Source organism: Chanos chanos, chromosome 1 (genome assembly GCF_902362185.1).
Source record: "Chanos chanos chromosome 1, fChaCha1.1, whole genome shotgun sequence".
Lineage (NCBI taxonomy): Eukaryota > Metazoa > Chordata > Actinopteri > Gonorynchiformes > Chanidae > Chanos > Chanos chanos.
This window is the reverse complement of record NC_044495.1, coordinates 7,064,941-7,086,761: the sequence shown is the minus strand read 5'-3', so window position 1 is coordinate 7,086,761 and position 21,821 is coordinate 7,064,941. Positions and strand designations below refer to the sequence as shown.

Here is a 21,821-nt window from a genome sequence, read left to right as displayed (position 1 = left end):
CTCATCCCCAAAACTCCATACAGTACACTGCATGAACTTATTTTTTATGGGTATACAGCATATCAATAATATCTAGAGGACACAAAATTCTGACAACATTTTACTGATGTAAGTGAAATAATATTTGAAATAATTCTTTAGGGGTATATATCAATAATATCTGGAAGGCACTACTTATATTTACATAAACGCTGTGCAGTTATTAGACGTTTTAAATGTGACCATATTCCCTGCATTGCATTCCTACATTCACCCAGTTCTAACCTCTATTTAAGCAGTGCTCCTTCTCTCCCCATCATTCCCCCTCTCTCTCTCTCTCTCTCTCTCTTACCCCTTCCCTCTTTCAATATTCAAGTCATCCCCTTATTCACTCAAAGACCCCTCACTGAGCCTGTGTCCAAACCCTCGACTCCCGTTCCATTTGCTCTTTCATGTTCTCTCTTGGTCCGGGTCCATTTTATGTCACGTTCCTGTAATTACCAGTTTGTTTTGAAAGGCGATGGATTTCATTTCAAAAGACTGTCAGACGGGAGGATTAAAATGAGATGTAAACATTACAAATCAGAAAGGCCCCTTGTTTAAAAAAAAAAAAAAAATCAATATGACTGCTCTGTGTGTGAGTGTGAGTGCGCGTGTGTGCGCTTGTGTATATGTGTGCGTGTGAATATGTATGCGTGTTTGTGTGTGTGTGTGTGTGTGTACTGTGAGTTGGGTGTGAATTGAATGCGTCTGAACAGATCACTGGACTTTGAGTGCCAGTCTGACTGCCAGGCAGGAACAGAGCTCTGACTGAACAACACTTAAAGCATTCAGCTTCAGCCAAAGGAGAGAGAGAGGGGGGGGGGTGGAGTGAGAAAAGAATTAGAGAAGAAGAGAGAGATTGAGAGAAAGAGAAAGCGAGAGGGAGGCGGTAAAGAAGGGAGCGAATGAAAAAAGAACAGAAAGAGACAATGAAAGCGACAACAAGAAAACCTAAAAGACAGGCACAGACAGAAACAGAGACAGGCAGAGAGGAGGAGAGGAAAAGCAAGCAAGCAAAAGAGAGAGAGCAAGAGAGAGAGAGAGAGAGAGACTCTGAGAGAGTGAAATAGGGGAGTGATGAGAAAGGCTACCTTAATGGTGCAATAGCTGAAGAGCTGAAGACTACAAAGGCGAGAAAAAGACAGAACAGTTGAGACAGAATGAGAGTGTGAGTGAGAGAGAAAGAGAGAAAAAGAGAGAGAGAAAAAGAAAAAAGAAAGACAGGGAGACTACTGTACTTCCATATGACACACCACACCCAGGACTGCTGATCGTAAAGAGGGTGGAGGGGCCGTCTCCATCTGTATCTCCTCACCGATCACACACATTCATCTTGCTCCGACAACTTGCTCCAATCCATAAAACAGGCATTAATATGAAGCTATCGCCGGGCTTAGAATTTTCATTTTAACTGACAAGGTGCTCCATTCATCATCATAGGTGGCACGTCTGAGCTCCCAGACTGTGCCGGAAAAGGGGAGTTAACAGAGGTGTGCAGTCATGACGTATAACACCAATTCTACTGAACACCAGGCCTAGAAACAACCATCCCCCGCCCCCCCCCCCCCAAAATAAAAAGTGCAAATGGAGTAAGGTATGATAACAGAGCGGGACACCGTTTCTAGTAACATACTTTCCCCCTGTCAAAAAGAGAAAAGGCACTGAAAGGCCGTTATAATATTTGTCAGGCAGCTCATTACGTGAGTGATATAACAGGGAAGAACACTGTTTACAGCAGTGGAGGTTACATCGCACACCGCTGTGCCAAAGCAAGACAGGGAAATACAAAACGTTTGGAGTGTTGGAAAATGGTCTCAACAGAGCATTAAGTGAGACCACAGAGCCATGGGGTTGAGAGAGAGATTCAGAGAGAGAGAGAGAGAGAGAGAGAGAGAAAAAGGGAAAGAGGATTCATTTTAATGAGCGTCACAACTTAACAAAAATGTTCTCTGTTTCAATTCCCTACCATTTTGCCAGTTTTATAGTAAACAAGCGAGAAAAAAATGTCCTATGACAGCAGTGCCTTGATATGGTAAGCAGGCCGACTTTGAAGTGGAGCACCAGATTATGCATTGCTGAAGTGAGATTTTTTAAGATTATTCTTGTTACATCTAATGATGCAGTTCATGGAAAAATAAACACACTGACATTTGCAGCATGAAAAATAATTTACGAGAGAGAGAGAGAGAGAGAGAGAGAGAGAGAGAGAGAGAGAGATGAAGAAGGGTTGGGGAGAGAAGAAAAAAGCTAAATGCTTCCCTCTCACTGGCATAATGAATGGGGCATGGTTTGGGTTATGATATGGCTAAAATATTTATGATGAATATAGGGGGTGTGTGCCAACGGAATTGTACAACTTCCTGTGGAATGTGCCTGGGCCAATGAGACTGGGTGTAGAGCGTGCCAGGCTTCGTAGGCACTGATACTCACTCACACACACACACACACACACACACACACACACACACACCCCTCCCGTTTCAGTCAGCAGATGCTGCACTCATCTGGTGTGCTACACAGTAACTGTCCAAATATTGACACGCAGCTCTGTCCCCCCACTGCTGTAACACTTCACCATTTGGGCTCTGTGCATTTCAGTGCATAGCTTCACAGCAGAACCGTGCCTTTTATTTTTAAGTCTTTTATCCTCTGCTTCAGATGTGAGAGGGAGGGGGAAAAAAAAATAAAAAATTCACCCCTCCCTCCGAATGGTAACGTCCATTGTAAAAATCCATCTTTAAACTCTCAAATGAATTCATAGACATTTAGTCTGACTCAGTGCAGAGGCAGCTGAAAATGAGAAAGTAAAAGAAAAATGAGGCGAAACAAATATTGTAAGTGAGGAAAATGCAGACTGAATCACAATAAGTCAAAAATCTTTGATGACGCGTCACATTTCAGCATGGGAGACATGGTCATAAACCTCTGTCTGTGGCCTCATATCTCATGTCAAAGTATTTTATGTGTTGTTTTCATGTTTTAAGGAAACACAGTGAAGTACCTAGGAGTAGAATGAGGATTAAAATCATGTTTGTTTGTTTTGGGGGGGGGGTTTTCTCGGGGGAAAAAAAAAATACAAAACTGATCAGTTAGCAGTAAGTGTCACAAAACCATATCTTACTTCAAATGACCTGTCTTCACTCATCAGTATTACATGTCCTTGTTAGCTTTTATCATTTTCCCTAGAACAATACAAGGCATAGTGCGTCTCTGAACTCTCCTTTGGAGACTGCATAGAGATTCTTCACATCCAGTGCTCTGTGTGTATGTGCGTGTGTGTGTGTGTGTGTGCGTGTGTGTGTGCGCGCGCGTGTGTGTGAGTGTGTGTGTGTGTGTGTGTGTGTGCGTGCGTGTGTGTGTGTTGAGTGTCCATGTCATCACCGTTGGCCTCAGACAGACTTCTAAAGAGAAGGAGTTGAGACACATGGACATGTCTCTCTGTGTACACACAGTGCCTGAGGCCTCCTCTGCCTTTGCCTCAGGCTAGCTCTCTAGCCTCTCCACCTCTTACAGGCAATCCTGAGGTAAAAAAAAAAAAAAATCAAGACCAGACACTCATCCTCCACCATTCGCATAACGCCGACTGCCGTCTCCCCGCCCTGCCAAACCTTGCCAGTGTCAACCAGTCCAAACTAGTTACCTATTCTTTTAAGTTCAGGGAATTTGGGAAACCTTCCTATCTGCAGCTAGCAGTGGAATGAAGCAGCAACAATTCAATATGAAGAGTATAGGAGAACAAAAGTTAAAAGGCTACAGGGCATTGCTCTTCTAAATCACCATGGAAAACATACTGAGTAACAAAGAAGTGACTATATTTACGCTGTAGATAAGGAGGTTTTTTTTTTTTTGTTTTTTTTTAACTCTCATGGATTCTTTAAATAGAGTTTTGGTGGATGTATGGTGAGTTTATTCAAGTTTATTGTTGGTTTAGGTTTGTTAGGTCTGTTGGGCAGATGTGAGGAAATAGCACAGGGGCAGTTTGGCTTTGACTAACAGGCGAAGATGAACGGCCGCTGTTTGTGAAATCATCGCTAAACGGATTAGCCATTAGCCACATTTGTTACTGTTCTGTTTTCCCTTCGACATTCTGCTGTGAAGCTGCATTCTTCTGTACTGACACTGCTACAGACCGTACAGTTATCATAAAAGGACAAAAACATTGATATATTTTGCTTTGTCTGAAGGGCAAAATTATTGGTCAGGTGAGTAGTTTTCAGCACTACATATTGCTGCTACATACTGTTTATCTCTGTAGCTAATACAGAGACTGAAAACACAGAGGGAGAGACTAGCTGATGGGCTAGAACAAAGCAATGCTGAACTTTAATTGCAGCTAGTTTGTCAAGGGGAGGAGGAAGGTAGATATGATATGTTAAAATCTAATTGGCCCAGTCAAAAGATGCAGATAAGAGCACTGAGATTAACTTGCTATCATGGGCCTGTATGAGTCTGTGAAATGCCGCTCGGAAGATAACGGCATCCGCAGCACTTCAAAACCTCATCAGCACTACAGGATGACAGGGGTGAGGTTTGACTTTTTCCTGACAGAACCGTTAACCGAACTGTACCGCGTACGCACAAACCACAGCACCTCATATACACACATGAAAGGATGCACTCATAAACACACACACACACACACACAGAGAGAAAGAGAGACAGACAGAGAGAGCAGTAGTGTTAGACACACTGTAGTGCACTCTGACTATTCAGAAAACCATTAATTCTTATTCTTTCTTTTTTTTTGCACTGAAAGCAACATGCTATGTTTATTTTGTTTTCCTTGTCTTAGAGCCTGGTCAAATAGCAATGTTTGCTCTTGTGTTCTATAGAAAATTACCCTGTCTGGGCACTGGTACTGTGCAATGTGCAGTACAAACCTGGTAATTTGAAGGGTGGTTTGTTTACCATGAAATTAGCATCAGTTCACCAACTGCTAGTCTGCAATCCATTCAACATAAAAGCGACTAACCCAGAAGGCGACAAAATAGAGTTGTTGAGAGGTTTTTGTATGGGGGGGGGGGGGGGGGGGGGGGGGGGGGGGGTGGACGTGCTCACAAAGTTGCGGTATTCGAGACTGAAGAAAAAAAAAAAGGACCTATTTTGAATACGACTGCTGTTTTCAGACAAAAACATAAACTGGAGACGTTACAGTTCGAAAAAAAAAAACATTAGCTTTCCACCGTAGCGTTCCGATTACGAGAACAGGAACACAGAGTGCGAGAATGTAAAAATGTAAAACAAAGTTTAAAAAAAAAACACTAATTGTTTGTTCTTTTCCAAAAATAAAGACTTAAAACTTGCAAGAATTCCCCAAAAGGTTTTTTTTTCCTTGAGTATATTCTTGGCAGATGGGCCAGAGCAGTGGACTGTTTTCTCTCCTGCTCAGATTCACACAGTTTATCTCGAGGTATTATAGCAGGGGAACCAGCATTTAGGAGAGGATTCTAGAATTGAATACAACCTGATAGACTTTCAGTCTTCCATAAAATTCAGTACCTCAGCATTTTCAAATCCGTTTAATGCTTATATGGCAATAATGTATGTCTGTTTTCTTTTTTTCTATTTGAAACTCTTTAGGATGTATTTAAATGAGAGATTTAGTTAATGAGTTTGGGCAAACTCTGGAACAGTCTTTTAAGCATTATCATTCTCATTAATTTTCAGAATTACTCAGGGTGTTGTGATAGCTGTCATGGACTTCAGACTTCAATTAACTAAATACTACATATATATAATATACGTGTGTGTGTGTGTGTACACATGCACGTAAAGATTACGTTTTATTTCAGAAGTTTGCAATTTACAATTTCCACTCTTATTTTTATGAGTGAAAGGCTAAAGCTTAAGATAAATATGCAAATGCACATGAATTGCCAATATAAGCTTTTTTTGGGTGAAAAAAAAAGAATGCACTTCTTTAATTCGGCATCTCCTGTCAAATGGTAACAACACCAGTAGGTGACTTTTTGCCCATCAGAAAGTGAAACCCAGGTAAGAAACAAGAATTTTTTTTAATTATCCTGTTCTACGTTATAACAGACATTGCTCATTAACGTAGTTTGTTTATTGTTTACTTTTATAGTGCCACATCCTAAAACAACCTCCATCAACAGTAACAAAAGCAGTAGGAGACTGTGACATAAATAGTAATAATTCCAATTAGGCATGTCAATCATTTGGGAAGGAAACTTCTAGCAACTTCCCAAGTTACGATACATAAGAACTCGACATGTGAGGGGAGAAAAATTGCACACAAATATACAGACACGGGCACAAACACACACGCATGCACACACACACACACACACACTCACATAGAGAGTGAGAAAGAAGCAGGAAAAGGTCAAGGCTGATCCGATTGATTGAAGTCGTGGATAACAAAGAGGCATCAAAAAAAGTGTACACACTGATAAGTTTTCTTATTTTCCCCCGCTTCCTCCTCTTCATCTTCTTCTGTTTTAATTACTCGATCAGTAAACATTCCCTTTGTTTTTTTTTTTTTCTATTATTTCATCCTCAAGGGTTGGAACACCAGAGCCTTAAGTGTTTCATTACCGGTTTATCTGTCCGTTGCCTTGTGAGGTGGAACAATTAACCTTCCCTTCAGTGTGATTGATATGGGCTTTGCTTTCAATTTGTTCCACTACGCAGATCATGAAATTCAGAGAGTGGCCATCCTTACTGACCTACACTTTCAAACACAGGGCAACAATGAGATGAAAAGAATTAAAGAGAAGGGAGAGGCAAAGCCATGAAATAAATTCTGGAAAAAAAAAGAGAGAGAGAGAGAGAGAGAGAGACGTGCGTTCACGGAACCTAGACTATTTCAAGTACACTCTGTGAAAAGTTGTTTTCTATTCAATTGAAAAGTTTTCTATACATTTTTCTCTGTCTTTGAGTGTTGTTTGAAAGCTCAAAAAGCACACTTGTGAAGTGACGGGGGGGAAATAAATAAATAAATAAACGCATTTATGCCATAAACAAGACTCGGACAGTCTGTGAATAGAAATCATTTTTCGTCATATGAACAACTGTTTCATACGCGGGCTCAAAAAAGAATTGATTTCTAGATCATAATGCTTATTAGGCCATTTAAAAAAAAAAATGAGCACAAGTTTACACTTCCTTTTTTTGGTCATAATCTTTTTAGCTACAAATTACGGAAAAAGTTTGGCAAAACCCACTTAAAGCAAATCTTGTTGCTCTTATTTAAAATCTCAGCATTCCCGTTTCAGCCTCGTTGATCTTGTTTTGACCCCACAGAGGAGCAGGTTTTCCAGATAACGATCTGAGAGGTTTTTTGGTTTTGTATAGTGATTTGCATGCCGTTGAATTACTTGACCACTGTACGGCCCATTCTGTTTCATTTTTCTTTATGACGATATATATTTTGAAGCAATTCCTCACCTGAACTAAAAAAGGATTGACTTGCTGCTTCATATACTCTGAATGTGAATGAGTTATTAGTACATGAATAGTTACTTAATGTGTTGTTGAACCACTTGTTAAGTACTGAAGAGACTATTTACTTTCATCCTTTGTACTTTGCACTTTGTGGATATATATGAGTTACAGAGAGTAACTTAGCAGTAAAGTAATGTGTGGTGTGATTACTTTTTCCAGGACATAATGAGTAAAGTAATCCCATTACAGTCAGAGAGAAGTAATTATTAATCTGTAATGGACTACTTTCTTTGACTAAATACACCCAGTACTGATAAGAGGCTTGTCAGTACACACAAAATTAAAGTACATTTGTAGTGTAACAGAACTGAAGTGTAACAAAAAGCATCACCACCAAAATGACTCTGTATTTCCATATACAGTTATTACAAACATGCATGTTATTAGGGAAGCCTCATATAAAGCAGGTCCCAAAGTCGCACCGTCAGGTGGCCGTGACTGATGGTAAACTGGTCCCACTCAGACTCAGTACCCTGAAATGAGTTTCTACACAGACAACAAACAGCAGAAGAATCTATAAAACAAGCATTGCAATCTACAGGCTTCTGTGTTTGAAAGGTGACCTTTTTTTTTTTATTTTTCAGGATTTAAGCCGTAATGGCTGACCAGACTGCACAGACTAGATTGCTCTGGAGTTCTTTACGATTTACCGAAGTTAGAAATGATGGCAAACTTTATGATGGGTCACACTGTCTGCCAAAACACGGAAGACCCCTTCACTACTTCTGGTAAAGTAAAAACGAAAAGTGCTGTTCTTGAGCAAAACTATAAGGTTGTGATGTTGTATTTCAGGGCTGTGTGCTCCTTTAACGTCAGTTTAAAGCACTTCTTCTCCCATCAATCTCACGCAGAGATCTGCATTTCAATATATTTAGCTTGTCCCAGATATTCTTGATTGCAATGATCTTATTATTCATATATTTCTCTTTTTCCTTAAATAAACAGCGAAAATCACAACAGTCATTTATATTCAAACTAACTGAAAAACTGAATGAAAAAAAAAACCCCACACGGTACAGACTCTAGTTTGGAGGTTTGTTGGAGCCTCTGAATGGTGTGTGACAGTGTTGTAGTTTGCCTTTCTCTCCTCAGTGGAAATGGGAGTGATTCATATCAAGTGACCCTTATCCCTGTGTGCATAGATTGTGATGATATTCTGTCTGACTGTATTCACATTCTGTGTGGTAAAGCCTTCACACAAGACCAGCTTAGTCATACATCAGACATATGGTCTAAGACAGGGTTTCAGATTGCCCTGTGTTTCCCTACAGTAATAACAGCGTACTTACATCCTAGTTATTATGTAAGTAGGTGTATATATGTGTGTGTGTGTGTGTGTGTGTGTGTGTGTGTGTACCACTGCCTTTCAAGACTCACAGCTGCACTATGTAAAGAGAATTGGGATTTTTTGTTTTTTAATCTGCTGAAGTTGAGTGATGGCTGTATGGAATACTTGCTTGATAAGAGTGGAGGGAGAGAGAATGAGGCTAACAGGTCAGTCTAACTGGGGGGAACAGGTCAGTCTAACTGGAGGAGTACAGCACCACTGTTTGTACTCCCCCAGCAGATTCAATATGAAATTAACTTCAGTGGGCAAAAGATGTTTAGATGTCCTCAAACCTCAAGCCAAATAAATGTTTGGTCAAGTCTTTCATAACACAAACAATGCCAAAGTACCCCCCCCCCCCCCAACACACACACACACACGCCCACACACACCCCACCCCACTCCATTAAAAATAAAATTAGAAAATTACAAATAGACCACAGATTCATTTTCTACAGGCCTGTATCTCATAGAATAAACTGCTACAATTGCAGCCAGTGAGACTAGTCACAGTCATGCTCTCAGTGTCATTTCAGGTGAAGAAATTGGTATGGTTAATTTATCACTGTCTTGGGAAAAAGCAGGCATGTGAATCTTTCAGTTGTTTTTTTTTTTGTTTGTTTGTTTCGTTTTGTTTTTCTCTTGGAGAAAAGCGTTCATTTTGCATTCCAGCCCAATATCCTGCCAGTAGTTTGAACATGGTAAATAATTTGCTGTTACTTTGTTTGTTCTCTAAATGATTTGAGTTGGCAAGGAAACGAGGAGACACATGCACAAACAGAGGGAACTGACGCTATCCGAAATGGCTTGCACCAATTCACACTGTACATGAGATTTTTTCTTTAACTGCTTTTGTTGTTGTTGTTGTTGTTGTTGTTGTCACCCAGACATGCCTCCCAAGTGTAACAGACCAACATGCGTCATTGCATCTATAAAAGTAGAGAGTCCATTTCTGTCCATTTAAGTCATGGGGGGGCCCTATTTAGACACAAAAACCATTGATTTCAAGAACAAAAGGTTCAGGTGTGGAAACAGGGAAAATACATTTTCTGAACACCCCAAAAATAAATAAATAAACAAATACACAAAAAAAAATAATAGCAGAGGCAAACTGAATAGCACTCGTCTCTACACAAACAACTTAATGGTACCTTGATAGGTGCTAACCAGTTTTTTAAAAAAAAATCATCTCTTGTTTTAGAAGTCAATGGCTTTAAGCCAATTGAATTCAAGGAAACTAAATAGCTCTAGTGTAAGCTTAAAAACACAGCTTGTTCATTTAAAACAAGTTATTCATGGCAAAACTTCAAAATTATTTACTGAAAAGCAGAGTTTGTTTTGTTGTTGTTGTTTTTTTTTTTAATTTTCTCAAAGGCAGTGGGAGTATTCAAAGTTTTTTTTCTGTTTTTTTTTTTATGTGTTTACTTTAGCTACTGGGTATTGTGACATATCAATAGGAAGCTGACCTTTCCCACAGCCACATGGAAAATGGCTGTGGAAAAAGCCTCATTCGTCAAGAGTAGGAAAGTATTTTAGCCTTATTACAGGAGAGGAAACCTATTCTTCAGCCAATTACCGCTTACACTCCGTAACACACCCCGTAACAGGGAAAACAGATCATCAATAAATGAGCTTAGCGACTGCCATTGAGAGTAGAGAGACACTGGGAGTGTATGGTTGTTTTTTGTTTTTTTTAGTTTTATTTTTGTTTTTGTTTTTTCTCTCTTTTTTTTTTTTTTTTTAATGAAAGTCCAGAGCTTCAGCTTTGTGGATTTGAATGAGTCTGTGCTAACACGAGCATGGGAAAAACACGACACAAAGCTAGCGTATAAAGGCCGAACACAGGGGCTTCTTTCGATGACGCCATGCTTAAGGAATGCTTTTACCGACAGAATACGTCCGCAAGCTACAGTAAAGTTCTCAGCAAACGCCACCCAGGGATTACCCCTGTTTCCATGCAAAATTACTGGTGAGAATATTTAGTTATAGCAGTGACAGGTGGGGTCCCGTCCACCCTCAATCCACTTACGTAGCGTGTGACATGAATGGGGGGGGGGGGGGGGGGGGCACCAAGGGCACTTCGTCGGGACGTGGGTTCCACCTCCTGTTCTGTCTAACTTGAATAATCAATTGCATTTGCACAGAGAGAGAGAGAGAGAGGTAGCAGTCACGTATGTAGGTTATGCAAGTGCCTGTGGTCACATCATTTCACGATAATGTAAGGGGGGGGGGGGGGGTCATGGAGGCTTCAGGTTGTTAATGTTAACGTCCTGTGCGAGAGGACAGAGATGTATTTTCAGAGGGTAGCAGCCTCCCAGCCACAGAGAGAGGAACCAAGAGAAAGAAAAGTGTAGATTCACACGGATACAAGTGCTGGCAGATTGGAGGTGGAGTGATGCCGTTGTCCAGGGGTTGTCTGAGTCAAGAAGCAGAGACACACACATGTGCACACACACACACACACACACACACACACAGTGGAAAAGGAACAAGAGAAAAAAAAATAACGAAAAAAAAAAAGTGCAACCTCTTGCTGCTGGCATTAAATATGTGGCTCACACCAAACCAAAGGGACAGATGGAAATCAGTGGCCTAAGCATGTGGCTCCTGGAGCAGGGGAGCAAATGAAGGTCTGATGTCCACTGTGAAAATTCAACAGACAGAAGCACTTGCTTTGCTTTATCTACGCAACACAACGCATCCACGACAGCGTCCGAGGGACACGCTGCTCCCTAAGGGAATTTCTCATCCGTCTTACCACTTCGATGAGACTTAAGTGAATGAGTGCTTTACAGGTGAAATCCAATGGGCAAAGATATATACATACACACACGCATACACACACTCACGCGCACACACACCCACATATATATATATGGTCCAGACTCAAGGACAGGCTTGTAAAGGAGGAGTCGGAGGGCAGGCGGGTATGGCAATGACTCCATTCTACAGGTAAGAGAAGGAGAAACAGACAAAATAAAACCCCGTTGCTCAGTGCTATGGCATTTGTTTGAATTCATTTGCGACCAGCTCACACCTCTGCAATGCCTGTGATACAGTAAATAAGCAGATGTCCATATCGGCTGAATGACAACAGCTAAATGCCATCTCACGCTCAGGCAGTGGATTATATATTAAAAAGAGGGAGGGGGTGGTGTTTATGACACGAGGTTTTGCAGGTGCATTGCTTCGGAAACTAAAAGCTGTCCGTCATAGACTCCTACGAACGGTTAACACACATGAAGACCACATCGCGTAAGGGAGAGTGGGGGGGGGGGGGGGGGGGGACGACAGACAGACAGAAAACAAACCGAAAAACAAATCATCCATTTCATTGCCTGCGTGTGTGCGAAGTAAACATCACATCACAAAAAGCAGTGATAAAAAAAAAGAACAGCGTGAAAACGCACGACAGGACGAGGTGAGCTAAAATGCAGCATGCGTGGAATGTGGCGGCAGCAGGGATGCGTTCTCTTTATGTCTGCTTCTCTCCCTACACTGACCTTCACAATAACAGCCTGGCATAAAGGGAGAAAGAGAGAGACACACACACACACACACAGCCGTAATCACCGCAACAACAAGCGCAGCGTCTCTCTACAGATGGTCACAAGAAACAAAACCTCAGATTAATCCTGATGGTGATAAATACATATTAAACCTCCTATACACCCACCGTTCCTTACCATGTATTGCAGAAACCAATCAGGAAACAGAGCTGCCTCATGCTTTGTGCTTCTGTACAGATATTACAACCCAATGATTTGTGCTCCTTCACTCTGTAAACACAAAAGGCTGGTGCACCTACCATAAACACAGCCCGATTCTATACAGCAGAACGACAAGATGTAATGTTCTTTTTTTTTCTTTCTAATGCACTTTATCATTTTTTGTCAACTACTTCATGTCCTAAAACATCTCTCAAACGTGGCGAGCTCTCATAAAGATGTCAAAGCTATCCTATCCCGACGTTTTTTCTCCTTATTTTTGGTCTTGTTGTTTTGACGAATCTTTCAACATTCAATCATCATCATCATCATCATCATCCTCACCATCCTATTTAAAAGTGCCAAGGCTCAAAAAGACACAGTCCTTTCTAAACCTGTTGATACAGAAGAAGATTTGATGCCTCACAGGGGAAAACAACAGTGAGCTTTGTATGATGGCTCCACTCGACTGGAAAAAAAAAATTGTATAAAAAAAAAACACCAAACAACAACCACACATAAATCAGTTTCACCATAACATTACACTCTCTGTTTTGAGTCCAGCTTCCAAGACTTCTTTAATTCTTTTCTATAAATCCTCAGCACTAATAGAGAAGGAAATGGGACAATTTAGCACTTTTGTTTGCCCAGAGGAGGGAGAGAAGGGGAGGGGAGGGGGGCTGATTCCTAAGACACAAAGCCAACTTTTGTGGTCTCTGCTGTGTGTGATCTCAGAGCCAGCGTGTTACTAACTCAGCTATTTCTTCTCTCTTTTTCCCTATTAATGACAAGTTCCATAGCCATTTGTCAGTTATACCCAGGGAGCGTCACTCTAACAAATACATAAATAAACAGATAGACAGATACATAGATAAAACATAAGGACACTATTAAAACGCATCTCAAATCGAAATAATCCAACTCCTGCCCTTCATCAAATTTTTTTTGTTGGGGCCGGGCGATTTTTTTTTTTGGGTTCAAAATGCAAGAAGGACCAAAATATCAAATCACAGAGCTTGATATTGTTGCCTTGGATGCCAATATATGAGACGTGATAAAGAGAGCACTCATGCACAAGCTATGAAGTTTCCCCTTCAAAATTAATTCCATCATGGAGATAGCTATCTCACAGATATACCCAGAATGGTACACAAATACGCTCCTGCCAGAGAGATTACAGGAACCTTCCTTAGCAATAAACATTTTTTGCTGCTGTGACTCTACACACACACAGACTGCATGAAATACTAGTTGTAGTTAAAGCACTGGAGGGGTCTATTTTAATAGTAGGTGCTTTGCGGCTTTTTATTGCCTTCTTAATATTTGAGAGGAGAATAATTCAGCTGAAAGAATTATGGTTCATGTGAGTGCATTGTCCTTCTTGAACCTTGCGTATGATACTGTAGTCTGGTCAGGATAAAATAAGATAAGACAAAAGATTCCTCAGTCATTTCTTTATTCTACATTTAAACCGTTTTAAGTCCAAGTCATTAAAAAGTCTGTGTAATTAAAAGATTATGAACCGTGATATGCAATCTTTTTGGACTAAGTTTTTACCCTTCCCACAGGCTCTATCTCACAAGTCTAATCCAAAACAATCAGTAAAAGAATAATACCTGAAAATATGATAAGATATGTTAATTAACTTTCAAACACAACGTGAAATCTTTTAGAGATATTTTTCCCCTCATACTGGGCAACGGTTGACAATCATGGAAACGTCTGAAAGTTACTAGAACTACAGAATACTGAACAGGGAGATAAATAAGAGAGAAAAAAAATAACAATTTTTATCTTGTACGAATCAACAAATATTAGGAGGAACACATCAAGTTTAAGGTCTCAGTGCAGTGCCACATTTTTAGCAGTTTTCTATTTTAAATCACAGTACAGTCGTTCATATATTTCATAGTGTACTATTGTATGAACTCAAGCAAACACAAAGCTGATAAAAGACCGCTCCAAAGACCGCATCGTGTCACCGTTTCTGACATTACCTGGCGGATGGCGTCTGATCCGATTGGGTACTGAAGTAATCCATGCGCTACATTTAAAGTTCTTCAACAGCTGGTTGCTGGTTTATGCTAATTTCTCACAAGCTTCTACGGTCCTGCTGCAAAGCAGCACGGAGACAAGTACAGTACAGCCTGGCCTAGCCACACAAGGAAGCTGTGCTTAAACAAACAGCGGCATGTCAGCGACACACTCAAAAAGATTCCTGGTCCTTGATAGCCACAAACAGACACCTAAACAACGCCAAAGTGGATACTACATTACTGTGCATCTCTCTGAAGAGCGCACCAGTCAATGCGCGGTGTACACTCTGTTCTGTAAAACATACGCCTTCAGGTATATACCTGTTACCCAAACGTCAAGGTCCCAATTGTCAAACGCACCCCTGCAGAAAGAGCTCTATCGAAACTTCTGACATCTCACTCAAAATTGCATCGCATGTCATGAGCGGCGACAACGGTTACACAGAGACAGAACAAACCAAGCGTTACCGTTCTCTTCTTGAGGGGTCTTGTTGAATGCTAGGCTTGGTGGGCGCCATCTTCCTGCATTTATTTGATTTCTTACTTTTTTCTTCAGATTTATTCAGACATTAAGCCGAGACGACCGACAGCAGTGCGATATGTAAGCTATGAGTATCTGAGCAGCGCCATAGCGGTTCTCTGGACCAGTCGTGTCCCTCTCTTCTTGTATAGGCGTTCATGTGCGTGAAGAAAGGGGCGAAAATAAGCCGCGATCGAGCTCCAAAGGCATGCCAAGAAAGTGAGTGGAAACCGGGGGACGCTTCTTAAATCCAGCGGCTGTCCTTCTACATCGGGCTTGGGGTAAAACAGTGCAAGAATCAATATATAAACGGGACTAACATATCATCGCATTTTCTCCGCAAGAACCCCTTGTCTCCAGCGCTCTCTAAAGCTTTTTTTCTCTGTCTGTTTGTCTGCATTTTCCAGCTTTTCCAGGCTCGCGCTCTGTGCAATAGGACCCATCTTCTCTCCTACCGGCGCAACAACGCCACTCAGTTGTAGTTGGAAACAGTTTTCATTTTCTCGGAACACAGGTTGCTCAAATGCACATTTCTAAAGATGTGCGTGTTTAAAACACACTCGTTACTTCAAAAATGCAACACAGACGTGTTTTACTTCGTCCTCGTTTTGTAAATTAGAGTCTAATCAGTTGTTAAATTTCAGTGCACTGAGTACAGACCAATATGAAATTACTTCGCTAACTTCAAACATGTTATTAAAATCAATTAAATAGGCTGACCACAGATTAGATCAGATTTCTAGATTAGAAAGTGACTCACTGGACTCGAACTTCGATTTACAAATCAATCACTGTTCTTCGAAACATCGGCTACTGCAAATTGCACTGTATGTAGGCTATATGTGTAATATTTTAGATTCTAAATGGGTACATTACAACCTTGAGTGCGTTTTATGTGTGATGAATAGGCCTAATGATCACAGTATAGCTAGGCCCGTTTCCAGATAGATCTGATAATTTGTGTTGTCTGGAAACCTTTGAATTTAGCCAAATGTATTGGGACAAACTGTACTGATGTTAGTCTTTAACTTTTGATAAATATATGTATTTGACAATATATAGGTACAGACTTGTTAGTGAAAATGTGCAGATGAAATACTCAACGTATGTGCGTTTCTACTGAGCGAAAACTCATCATAACCCGTGACCCGTCAAGGTCACCACCTGACATGAAGCCTTTGCCGCCTAATGCTGTGCAAATTCGCATGCCCTCTTTCATTGTTTAATTGAATAAAACGTTACAAGTGTTCAAATTTTTGACTCTAATTGAAAAACAGCTGAAATAATGTCAGAGTGTGAAACTGTCTGACTGTGTCACATCTGATATGTTACAAATATTGATTTTGCCATAGCAAAATCAAATTTTGACAATACTTACAAAATGTTGAAATAGAAGTATATTGTTTCGAGCGTTTTATTACCCTTACAGTCTTTCGACAAACGTAAACATGTTTGTATTGTGTGCAAGTTTTCATATATTTAAGTGATACATAACTTGGGAAAATTATTTTCAGAACGTTTAAAAGTTGAGTACTCCCACCAAATCCGTAACTGTTATTTTACGCAGGTATGTGCGCGTCTGAGCTCTAGTTTTGGGCAAATGCAAACTAAGTTAATCGTTCATCGACTTGCCTTGCAATTAACAAGTATTTAGGGAAAACGCATTTTATATTAGACTACTCGAAATGTCATGATAAAATTGACTTTGACCTTATGTTCATTCCATAAGGTAATTTCAGTGGTAGTGAACGTGTGCGCGTTTGGAGATCCTTTTTTAACGTGACAGGGCAATCTTTAGATCACCGTTACATATATACGCTTTAACCGTTAAATACGTCATATATTACTGCTTCAGGTTAAGGCTGTATACCTCATTTAGCGTATTAGGCTTCCAAACATTCCGTTTGTTCAGATATTACTATTTGGAAACCTAAAGAAAGCCTGAAACCCGCCATTTAGCTACTAAGTTTAGTCAAACCTGAAGTGAGATATCACTTTTTTTCCCTTTTTTTACTATATTCAGTTTAATGCTAATAAATGGACTATATGAAGTAGGCTACTAGTGCAGTTGCTTATGTCACCATGAGAAAATACTTCTATGTAATCAGCTAACTCGCGGTGTTTTGTGGAGTAGACTTTGTCTGTGCAAAAAGGCACAAACAATAGTCTGTGAAAAACTTGTCTGCAAAAATGAGTGACAACAAACACGCAGTTGTCATGCGTGAAATTCTATGCAAATCTGCAAAACAACTGATTTCAAGTGATTTTCAATAAAGTCCACATACCTTTGCTGATAAGACGTTAACCCCTGGACGTTCTGCGGGTTCCCGTTAGTTGCACCGGGGACTCTCCCCACGGCAGAACCTGCTGGCATTCCCCCGGCTCCTCCACCTGCTGCCGCCGTCACCTGAACGCTGAAATCCGGGAAGATCCTGATCATCCCCGCTCAAATGAATTGAACACGTACTGAGTCTATGTGGATATATGCAAGAACAACCTTCCCTCCAGCCGAACAAGTCACAACACAATCCCATTAGTGATGGTTACAAGCGCATCGGCCATTCTACGTCTTGATTTCTATCAGCAAAGACACAACTGCTGCTTCTAGGGGGCTTGCAATGACATTGATGCCAGTGGTGTAGGCTTTAGCCAGCGAATTGAGTCGTCCTGTTAACACGGAAGGTGTTTGAGCGTTTTAAGTTTTTTCCAAACCTAAACGGAATCAGTCCTTAAGTTACGACTGACGTATAATAATAATAACATAGAATATCGCAACAACAGTACCTGATTGTTGAGTAAAAGTACGGAAAATGACCGGTGAAAGACTGAAAAGATCGAAAAGACGAAAGATCGAACGATTTAAGGATGTAAAATTAATTAGGTTAAAAATAAACCTTTAACATTAGTATTTCTGCTCTTAACTATAATAGTTCCGTGACTCTGAATTTGTGTTACGGGAACAAAACTTAAGTGCCTAAGTTCAGATAAAAGTTAGTGTTAAGCGTTAACATCTGTCAAAGTTACTGTCTCAATCAGTCAAAAAATGTATGGTCATTAAGTTTAAACTACGCACATTTCAAATGTGAAAACGCTTTCTTGGTCTGATTATTACTTTGATATCAGGCAATTGTTCGAATTAATCTCTGTCTCTGACAGGCGTCTTTCCAAAGTTTACACAACATCCTTTTAGGGTTTATATTAATTTGATACAATTTTCCTGTTGTGTAACAGTTTTGTACAAAATCACAAATGTAGAATTGGGGCTATATCCATTGTGCTCCGTCTTCAAAAAGCGGATATTCAGTGTTTACACGCTCGATAATCGATTGAAAAGCACGTAGCCTATTAATCAAGAAAGTGAAATCAGGCTTTGCGCCTCGGCGCACGCGAAGTCCGAATAAATAACGATGACGTATTCGATTCGTATCCTGTAGTTGTGTTGTTGTGCTAGTGTTCTCGTGTTTCAGAAAGAATTATCAACTCATGGGTTCCTCTTAGCTGTTGTTGCAGGTGATGTTGTTTGTGTGTGAGGTGTCTCCGGAACGGCTTGTCTGAAGATGCTATGCTCGAATGTGCCGCGGTGCATTTGTTGGTAGTCTGTTGCGGTGTGATTTCTCCCAGTGAAGGTGTTCGTGTGTGCCCTACTGTGCAGCAATGCCATTCCTAGCGCATGTGAAAAGCTGAACACAGATTGAGCTGCCACTGATTAACTGCACCGCGTGGATGACTCCGGAGCGCGCGTCGCTACCTCATAGCCAATCAAAGACTGGGGCAGGAGCGCGCAGGAGATGCCGCAGCAGTAACCCTTTGTAGCCCGAAGGACGGGGCAGTGGTGGGGACGTTACTTCAAATTTTCGTTTCAATCAAACACACTCAAACCAAAATCAAAACATTTGACTTTATTGTGTTTGTGCACCATTATCGAGGATGTATTTATGCATGTATATACCCCTGTATGTATATTGCTAAGATAATACCTAATTTATACAATTTGTCTGCAATTTTAGATCGTCTAAACAAGAAGCTCGTATTTTACTCTAAACCCACGTGAAAGTTTTGACAGTGAGTTTGGGTATGAAATTGTCCTGAATATCTTATCCTTGATAGCTCACCATATAGATGCCTGTTGTTGGAAAGATCAGGAGATACTGCATTATTCTGGCATTCTTTTATGATGATATTGACATATCTTATTGTCTAAATATTTAACTTCATTCCTTTTTTTCTCCTCAGAATATATGTGCATACTGACAAAGAGCCGGAACAATACTTTGATAAAAATGTGAAGGGTGTGAGGGACGGAGAAAAGTTGTTTAGACAGTTTCTTCATTATTAGCAAATGCATAGTATGTAAACTGTTAGCCAGGTTTTGAATCCTGTGGGTAGCAGAACAAGTGTCTTAAATCTTTCCCAAATTGACCTCAGCATGTGCAAGGCCTGTGTTAAAGTTTATAATAATCTTTACTCATTTTGTAATTCAGCTCTTGACTTTACTGAAACAAAACCTCATTGGAGAAGCTAAGAAGGTTCAGTTCACTTTTTGTTAATGACACACCTTGTTATTACAGTATAATTCACAAGGGAATTGCAACAGCTCCTGGGATGTTGTGTTTTGAATTGGAAGCTATCAAGGCAAGTATGTACTGCATGACATTAATATACAATGTAGAAACTACCAACCAAGTCACGAAATTTAGTTAGGCTCATTGATTTGAATGAGTATCAAGTCAAATGTGTGTTTGATATGCAAAAATGCTCACTTTTTTTTTTAAAGTAGCCTAATGATGCTGCCTGCTTTCTTTGTAAAATTACCCGCTCAATGACACCTGAGTTCTTGAAACGTCATTGTTCTGAATTTGAATAAGCGTTTATCTTTAAAATATTCAGAGGTGAGAACGTGCAGTTGTGTTCGCTCTACCGCTCATGAATCTTCTACTGTACACTTTTCTTGTCCTTTGATAAACCAAAGACAGATATCAACGCTCAATATATTTTTATGTCATTTTATCAACTTCCCCCGGAGCTTTTTAATGGTCTCAATAATATATATATGTACATTTAGTGACCTCTGCAAGCAACAGGGAGGCTTTGAAAGCAAAGACAAATATTAGGGTGCTTTTTCAAAAGGACGGCCAAATTTACGATCGTCTGCAAGCATATTTGAGGGTTTGTTTGTTTTTTTAGCAGGATTGATTAATCAGTAAATTTGTTTAAGGACAGTCTTTGAATTTTTACAATTTTTTGACAAGGCTAAGCAAATGAGAAACATTTAGAGCTTGATGATAAAGGTGCCTGTGTCATATCACACTGCTACACGCTGCAGCACGGGCTGGGGAGAGCATAACTCACAAACCGCCTCTTTATAGAATGAAAAATGCTTCCTTTGATGATGGACCGGTATGATTAACTACCAATAAAGAGGAGCATAGAGGGGCTCACCTGAGACTGGAAACTGAGGCTTCCCTTTAACTACAGCTAATGAAACACCTTTAATAAACAGACCCAGAGAACAGCTCTACCCTGCTCTACCTTCCCAGGATAAAATCAAATAGATTGCACTGAAACCTCAGAGCCAACAGCGCAAGGTTCCCCCCCTAATACAATTAGATTAACAGTTTCTTCTGTTTACTTCCTCAGTTGTTTGCAGTGGTCCGTATTGCATTTATTTGTCTGCCGTGCTTTTCTAAACTGCATGAGACAGATCCAGGGCAGCCTCTAGCCTCCCACATGACATCGGCGGTTTAATGGTACACAGCTTTCCCCCTGAAAACCTGTATAATCAATACAGCGCAGCACAGACCAGACCGCATACCTCGGCCTTTCTGAATAAATAAACAAACAAACAAACAAACAAATAAATAAATGCTCGTTTATTACGAGGGCAGACAAAAGCTGTAAGTATGCCCCTGAACAGATCCTAAACAGATGGAGAACAGAGCACAATGCAAATTTACTGATATTTACAGTCAGTGAAGGCAGAGAGAGATTTTTTTTTTTTGGAAAGAGTTTGAGCAGGGTTTGATAGAATGATGAGTACTGCAGGGTACTCTTTGTCAAGGGTCAGCTGTTTGTTCTAGAACCCTGCTGAGGGTTCTTTGTTAAAGCGTGTGACTCAGTTACTGCTATTCTCTTCTAAACCACATGTTGACATGTCAGCTTAATACAAAACAGGATAAAACCTGATTGTGACTGTCAGTCCCGCTGTTTTGGCAAAGTCTCCCCATCTCTCTCTCTCTCTCTCTCTCTCTCTCTCTGTCTCTGCCTCTCTGTCCGTGCCTCTCTGTCTCTGTCTCTGTCTCTCTCTCTGTCTCTCTCACTCTCTTACTCTGTCTGTCCCTCTCTCACTCTCTCTCCCTGTCTCACTCTCTCTCTCTATCTCTCCCTCGCGCTCTCTCTGTCTCTCTGCCCCTCTCTCTCTCTCTCTCTCTCTGCTTCTCTCTCCCAGCTCACTCTCAAAGAGAAATCTGTCTCCTGCTGTCTGAACAAACCATGGAGAAGTCACGAAAACTCAGAGACTCCACTTTACACATCTGCTGTTTCCTAAGTGTCCTCTTTGACTCTTGATATGAATCAGCCTAAAGTCTATACGGAATCTATCCAAGGACACATTAAGCAGGGGGGTTTTGTGTGTCATTTTGAAACCAGTTGCGAGTCATTTACGTTATCGGAACATTGCAGTGTTTTACATTCTAAAATTACCATAAAGTGTCAAGGTGATAATTCTGTCAATCAAGAGGTCATCT

The 21,821-nt window shown here is 40.5% G+C and overlaps 1 protein-coding gene across 1 annotated transcript in view; it reads right to left on the bottom strand.

Moving 5' to 3' along the window:
• Positions 1-17,518, bottom strand: part of npas3 (neuronal PAS domain protein 3) — a 219,253-nt gene extending 201,735 nt beyond the window's left edge. The window contains exon 1 of the mRNA XM_030781851.1: positions 17,364-17,518. Coding sequence (XP_030637711.1) covers positions 17,364-17,518 — 155 coding nt within the window. The remainder of the gene's footprint in view (positions 1-17,363) is intronic.
• Positions 17,519-21,821: the final 4,303 nt, after the last annotated feature.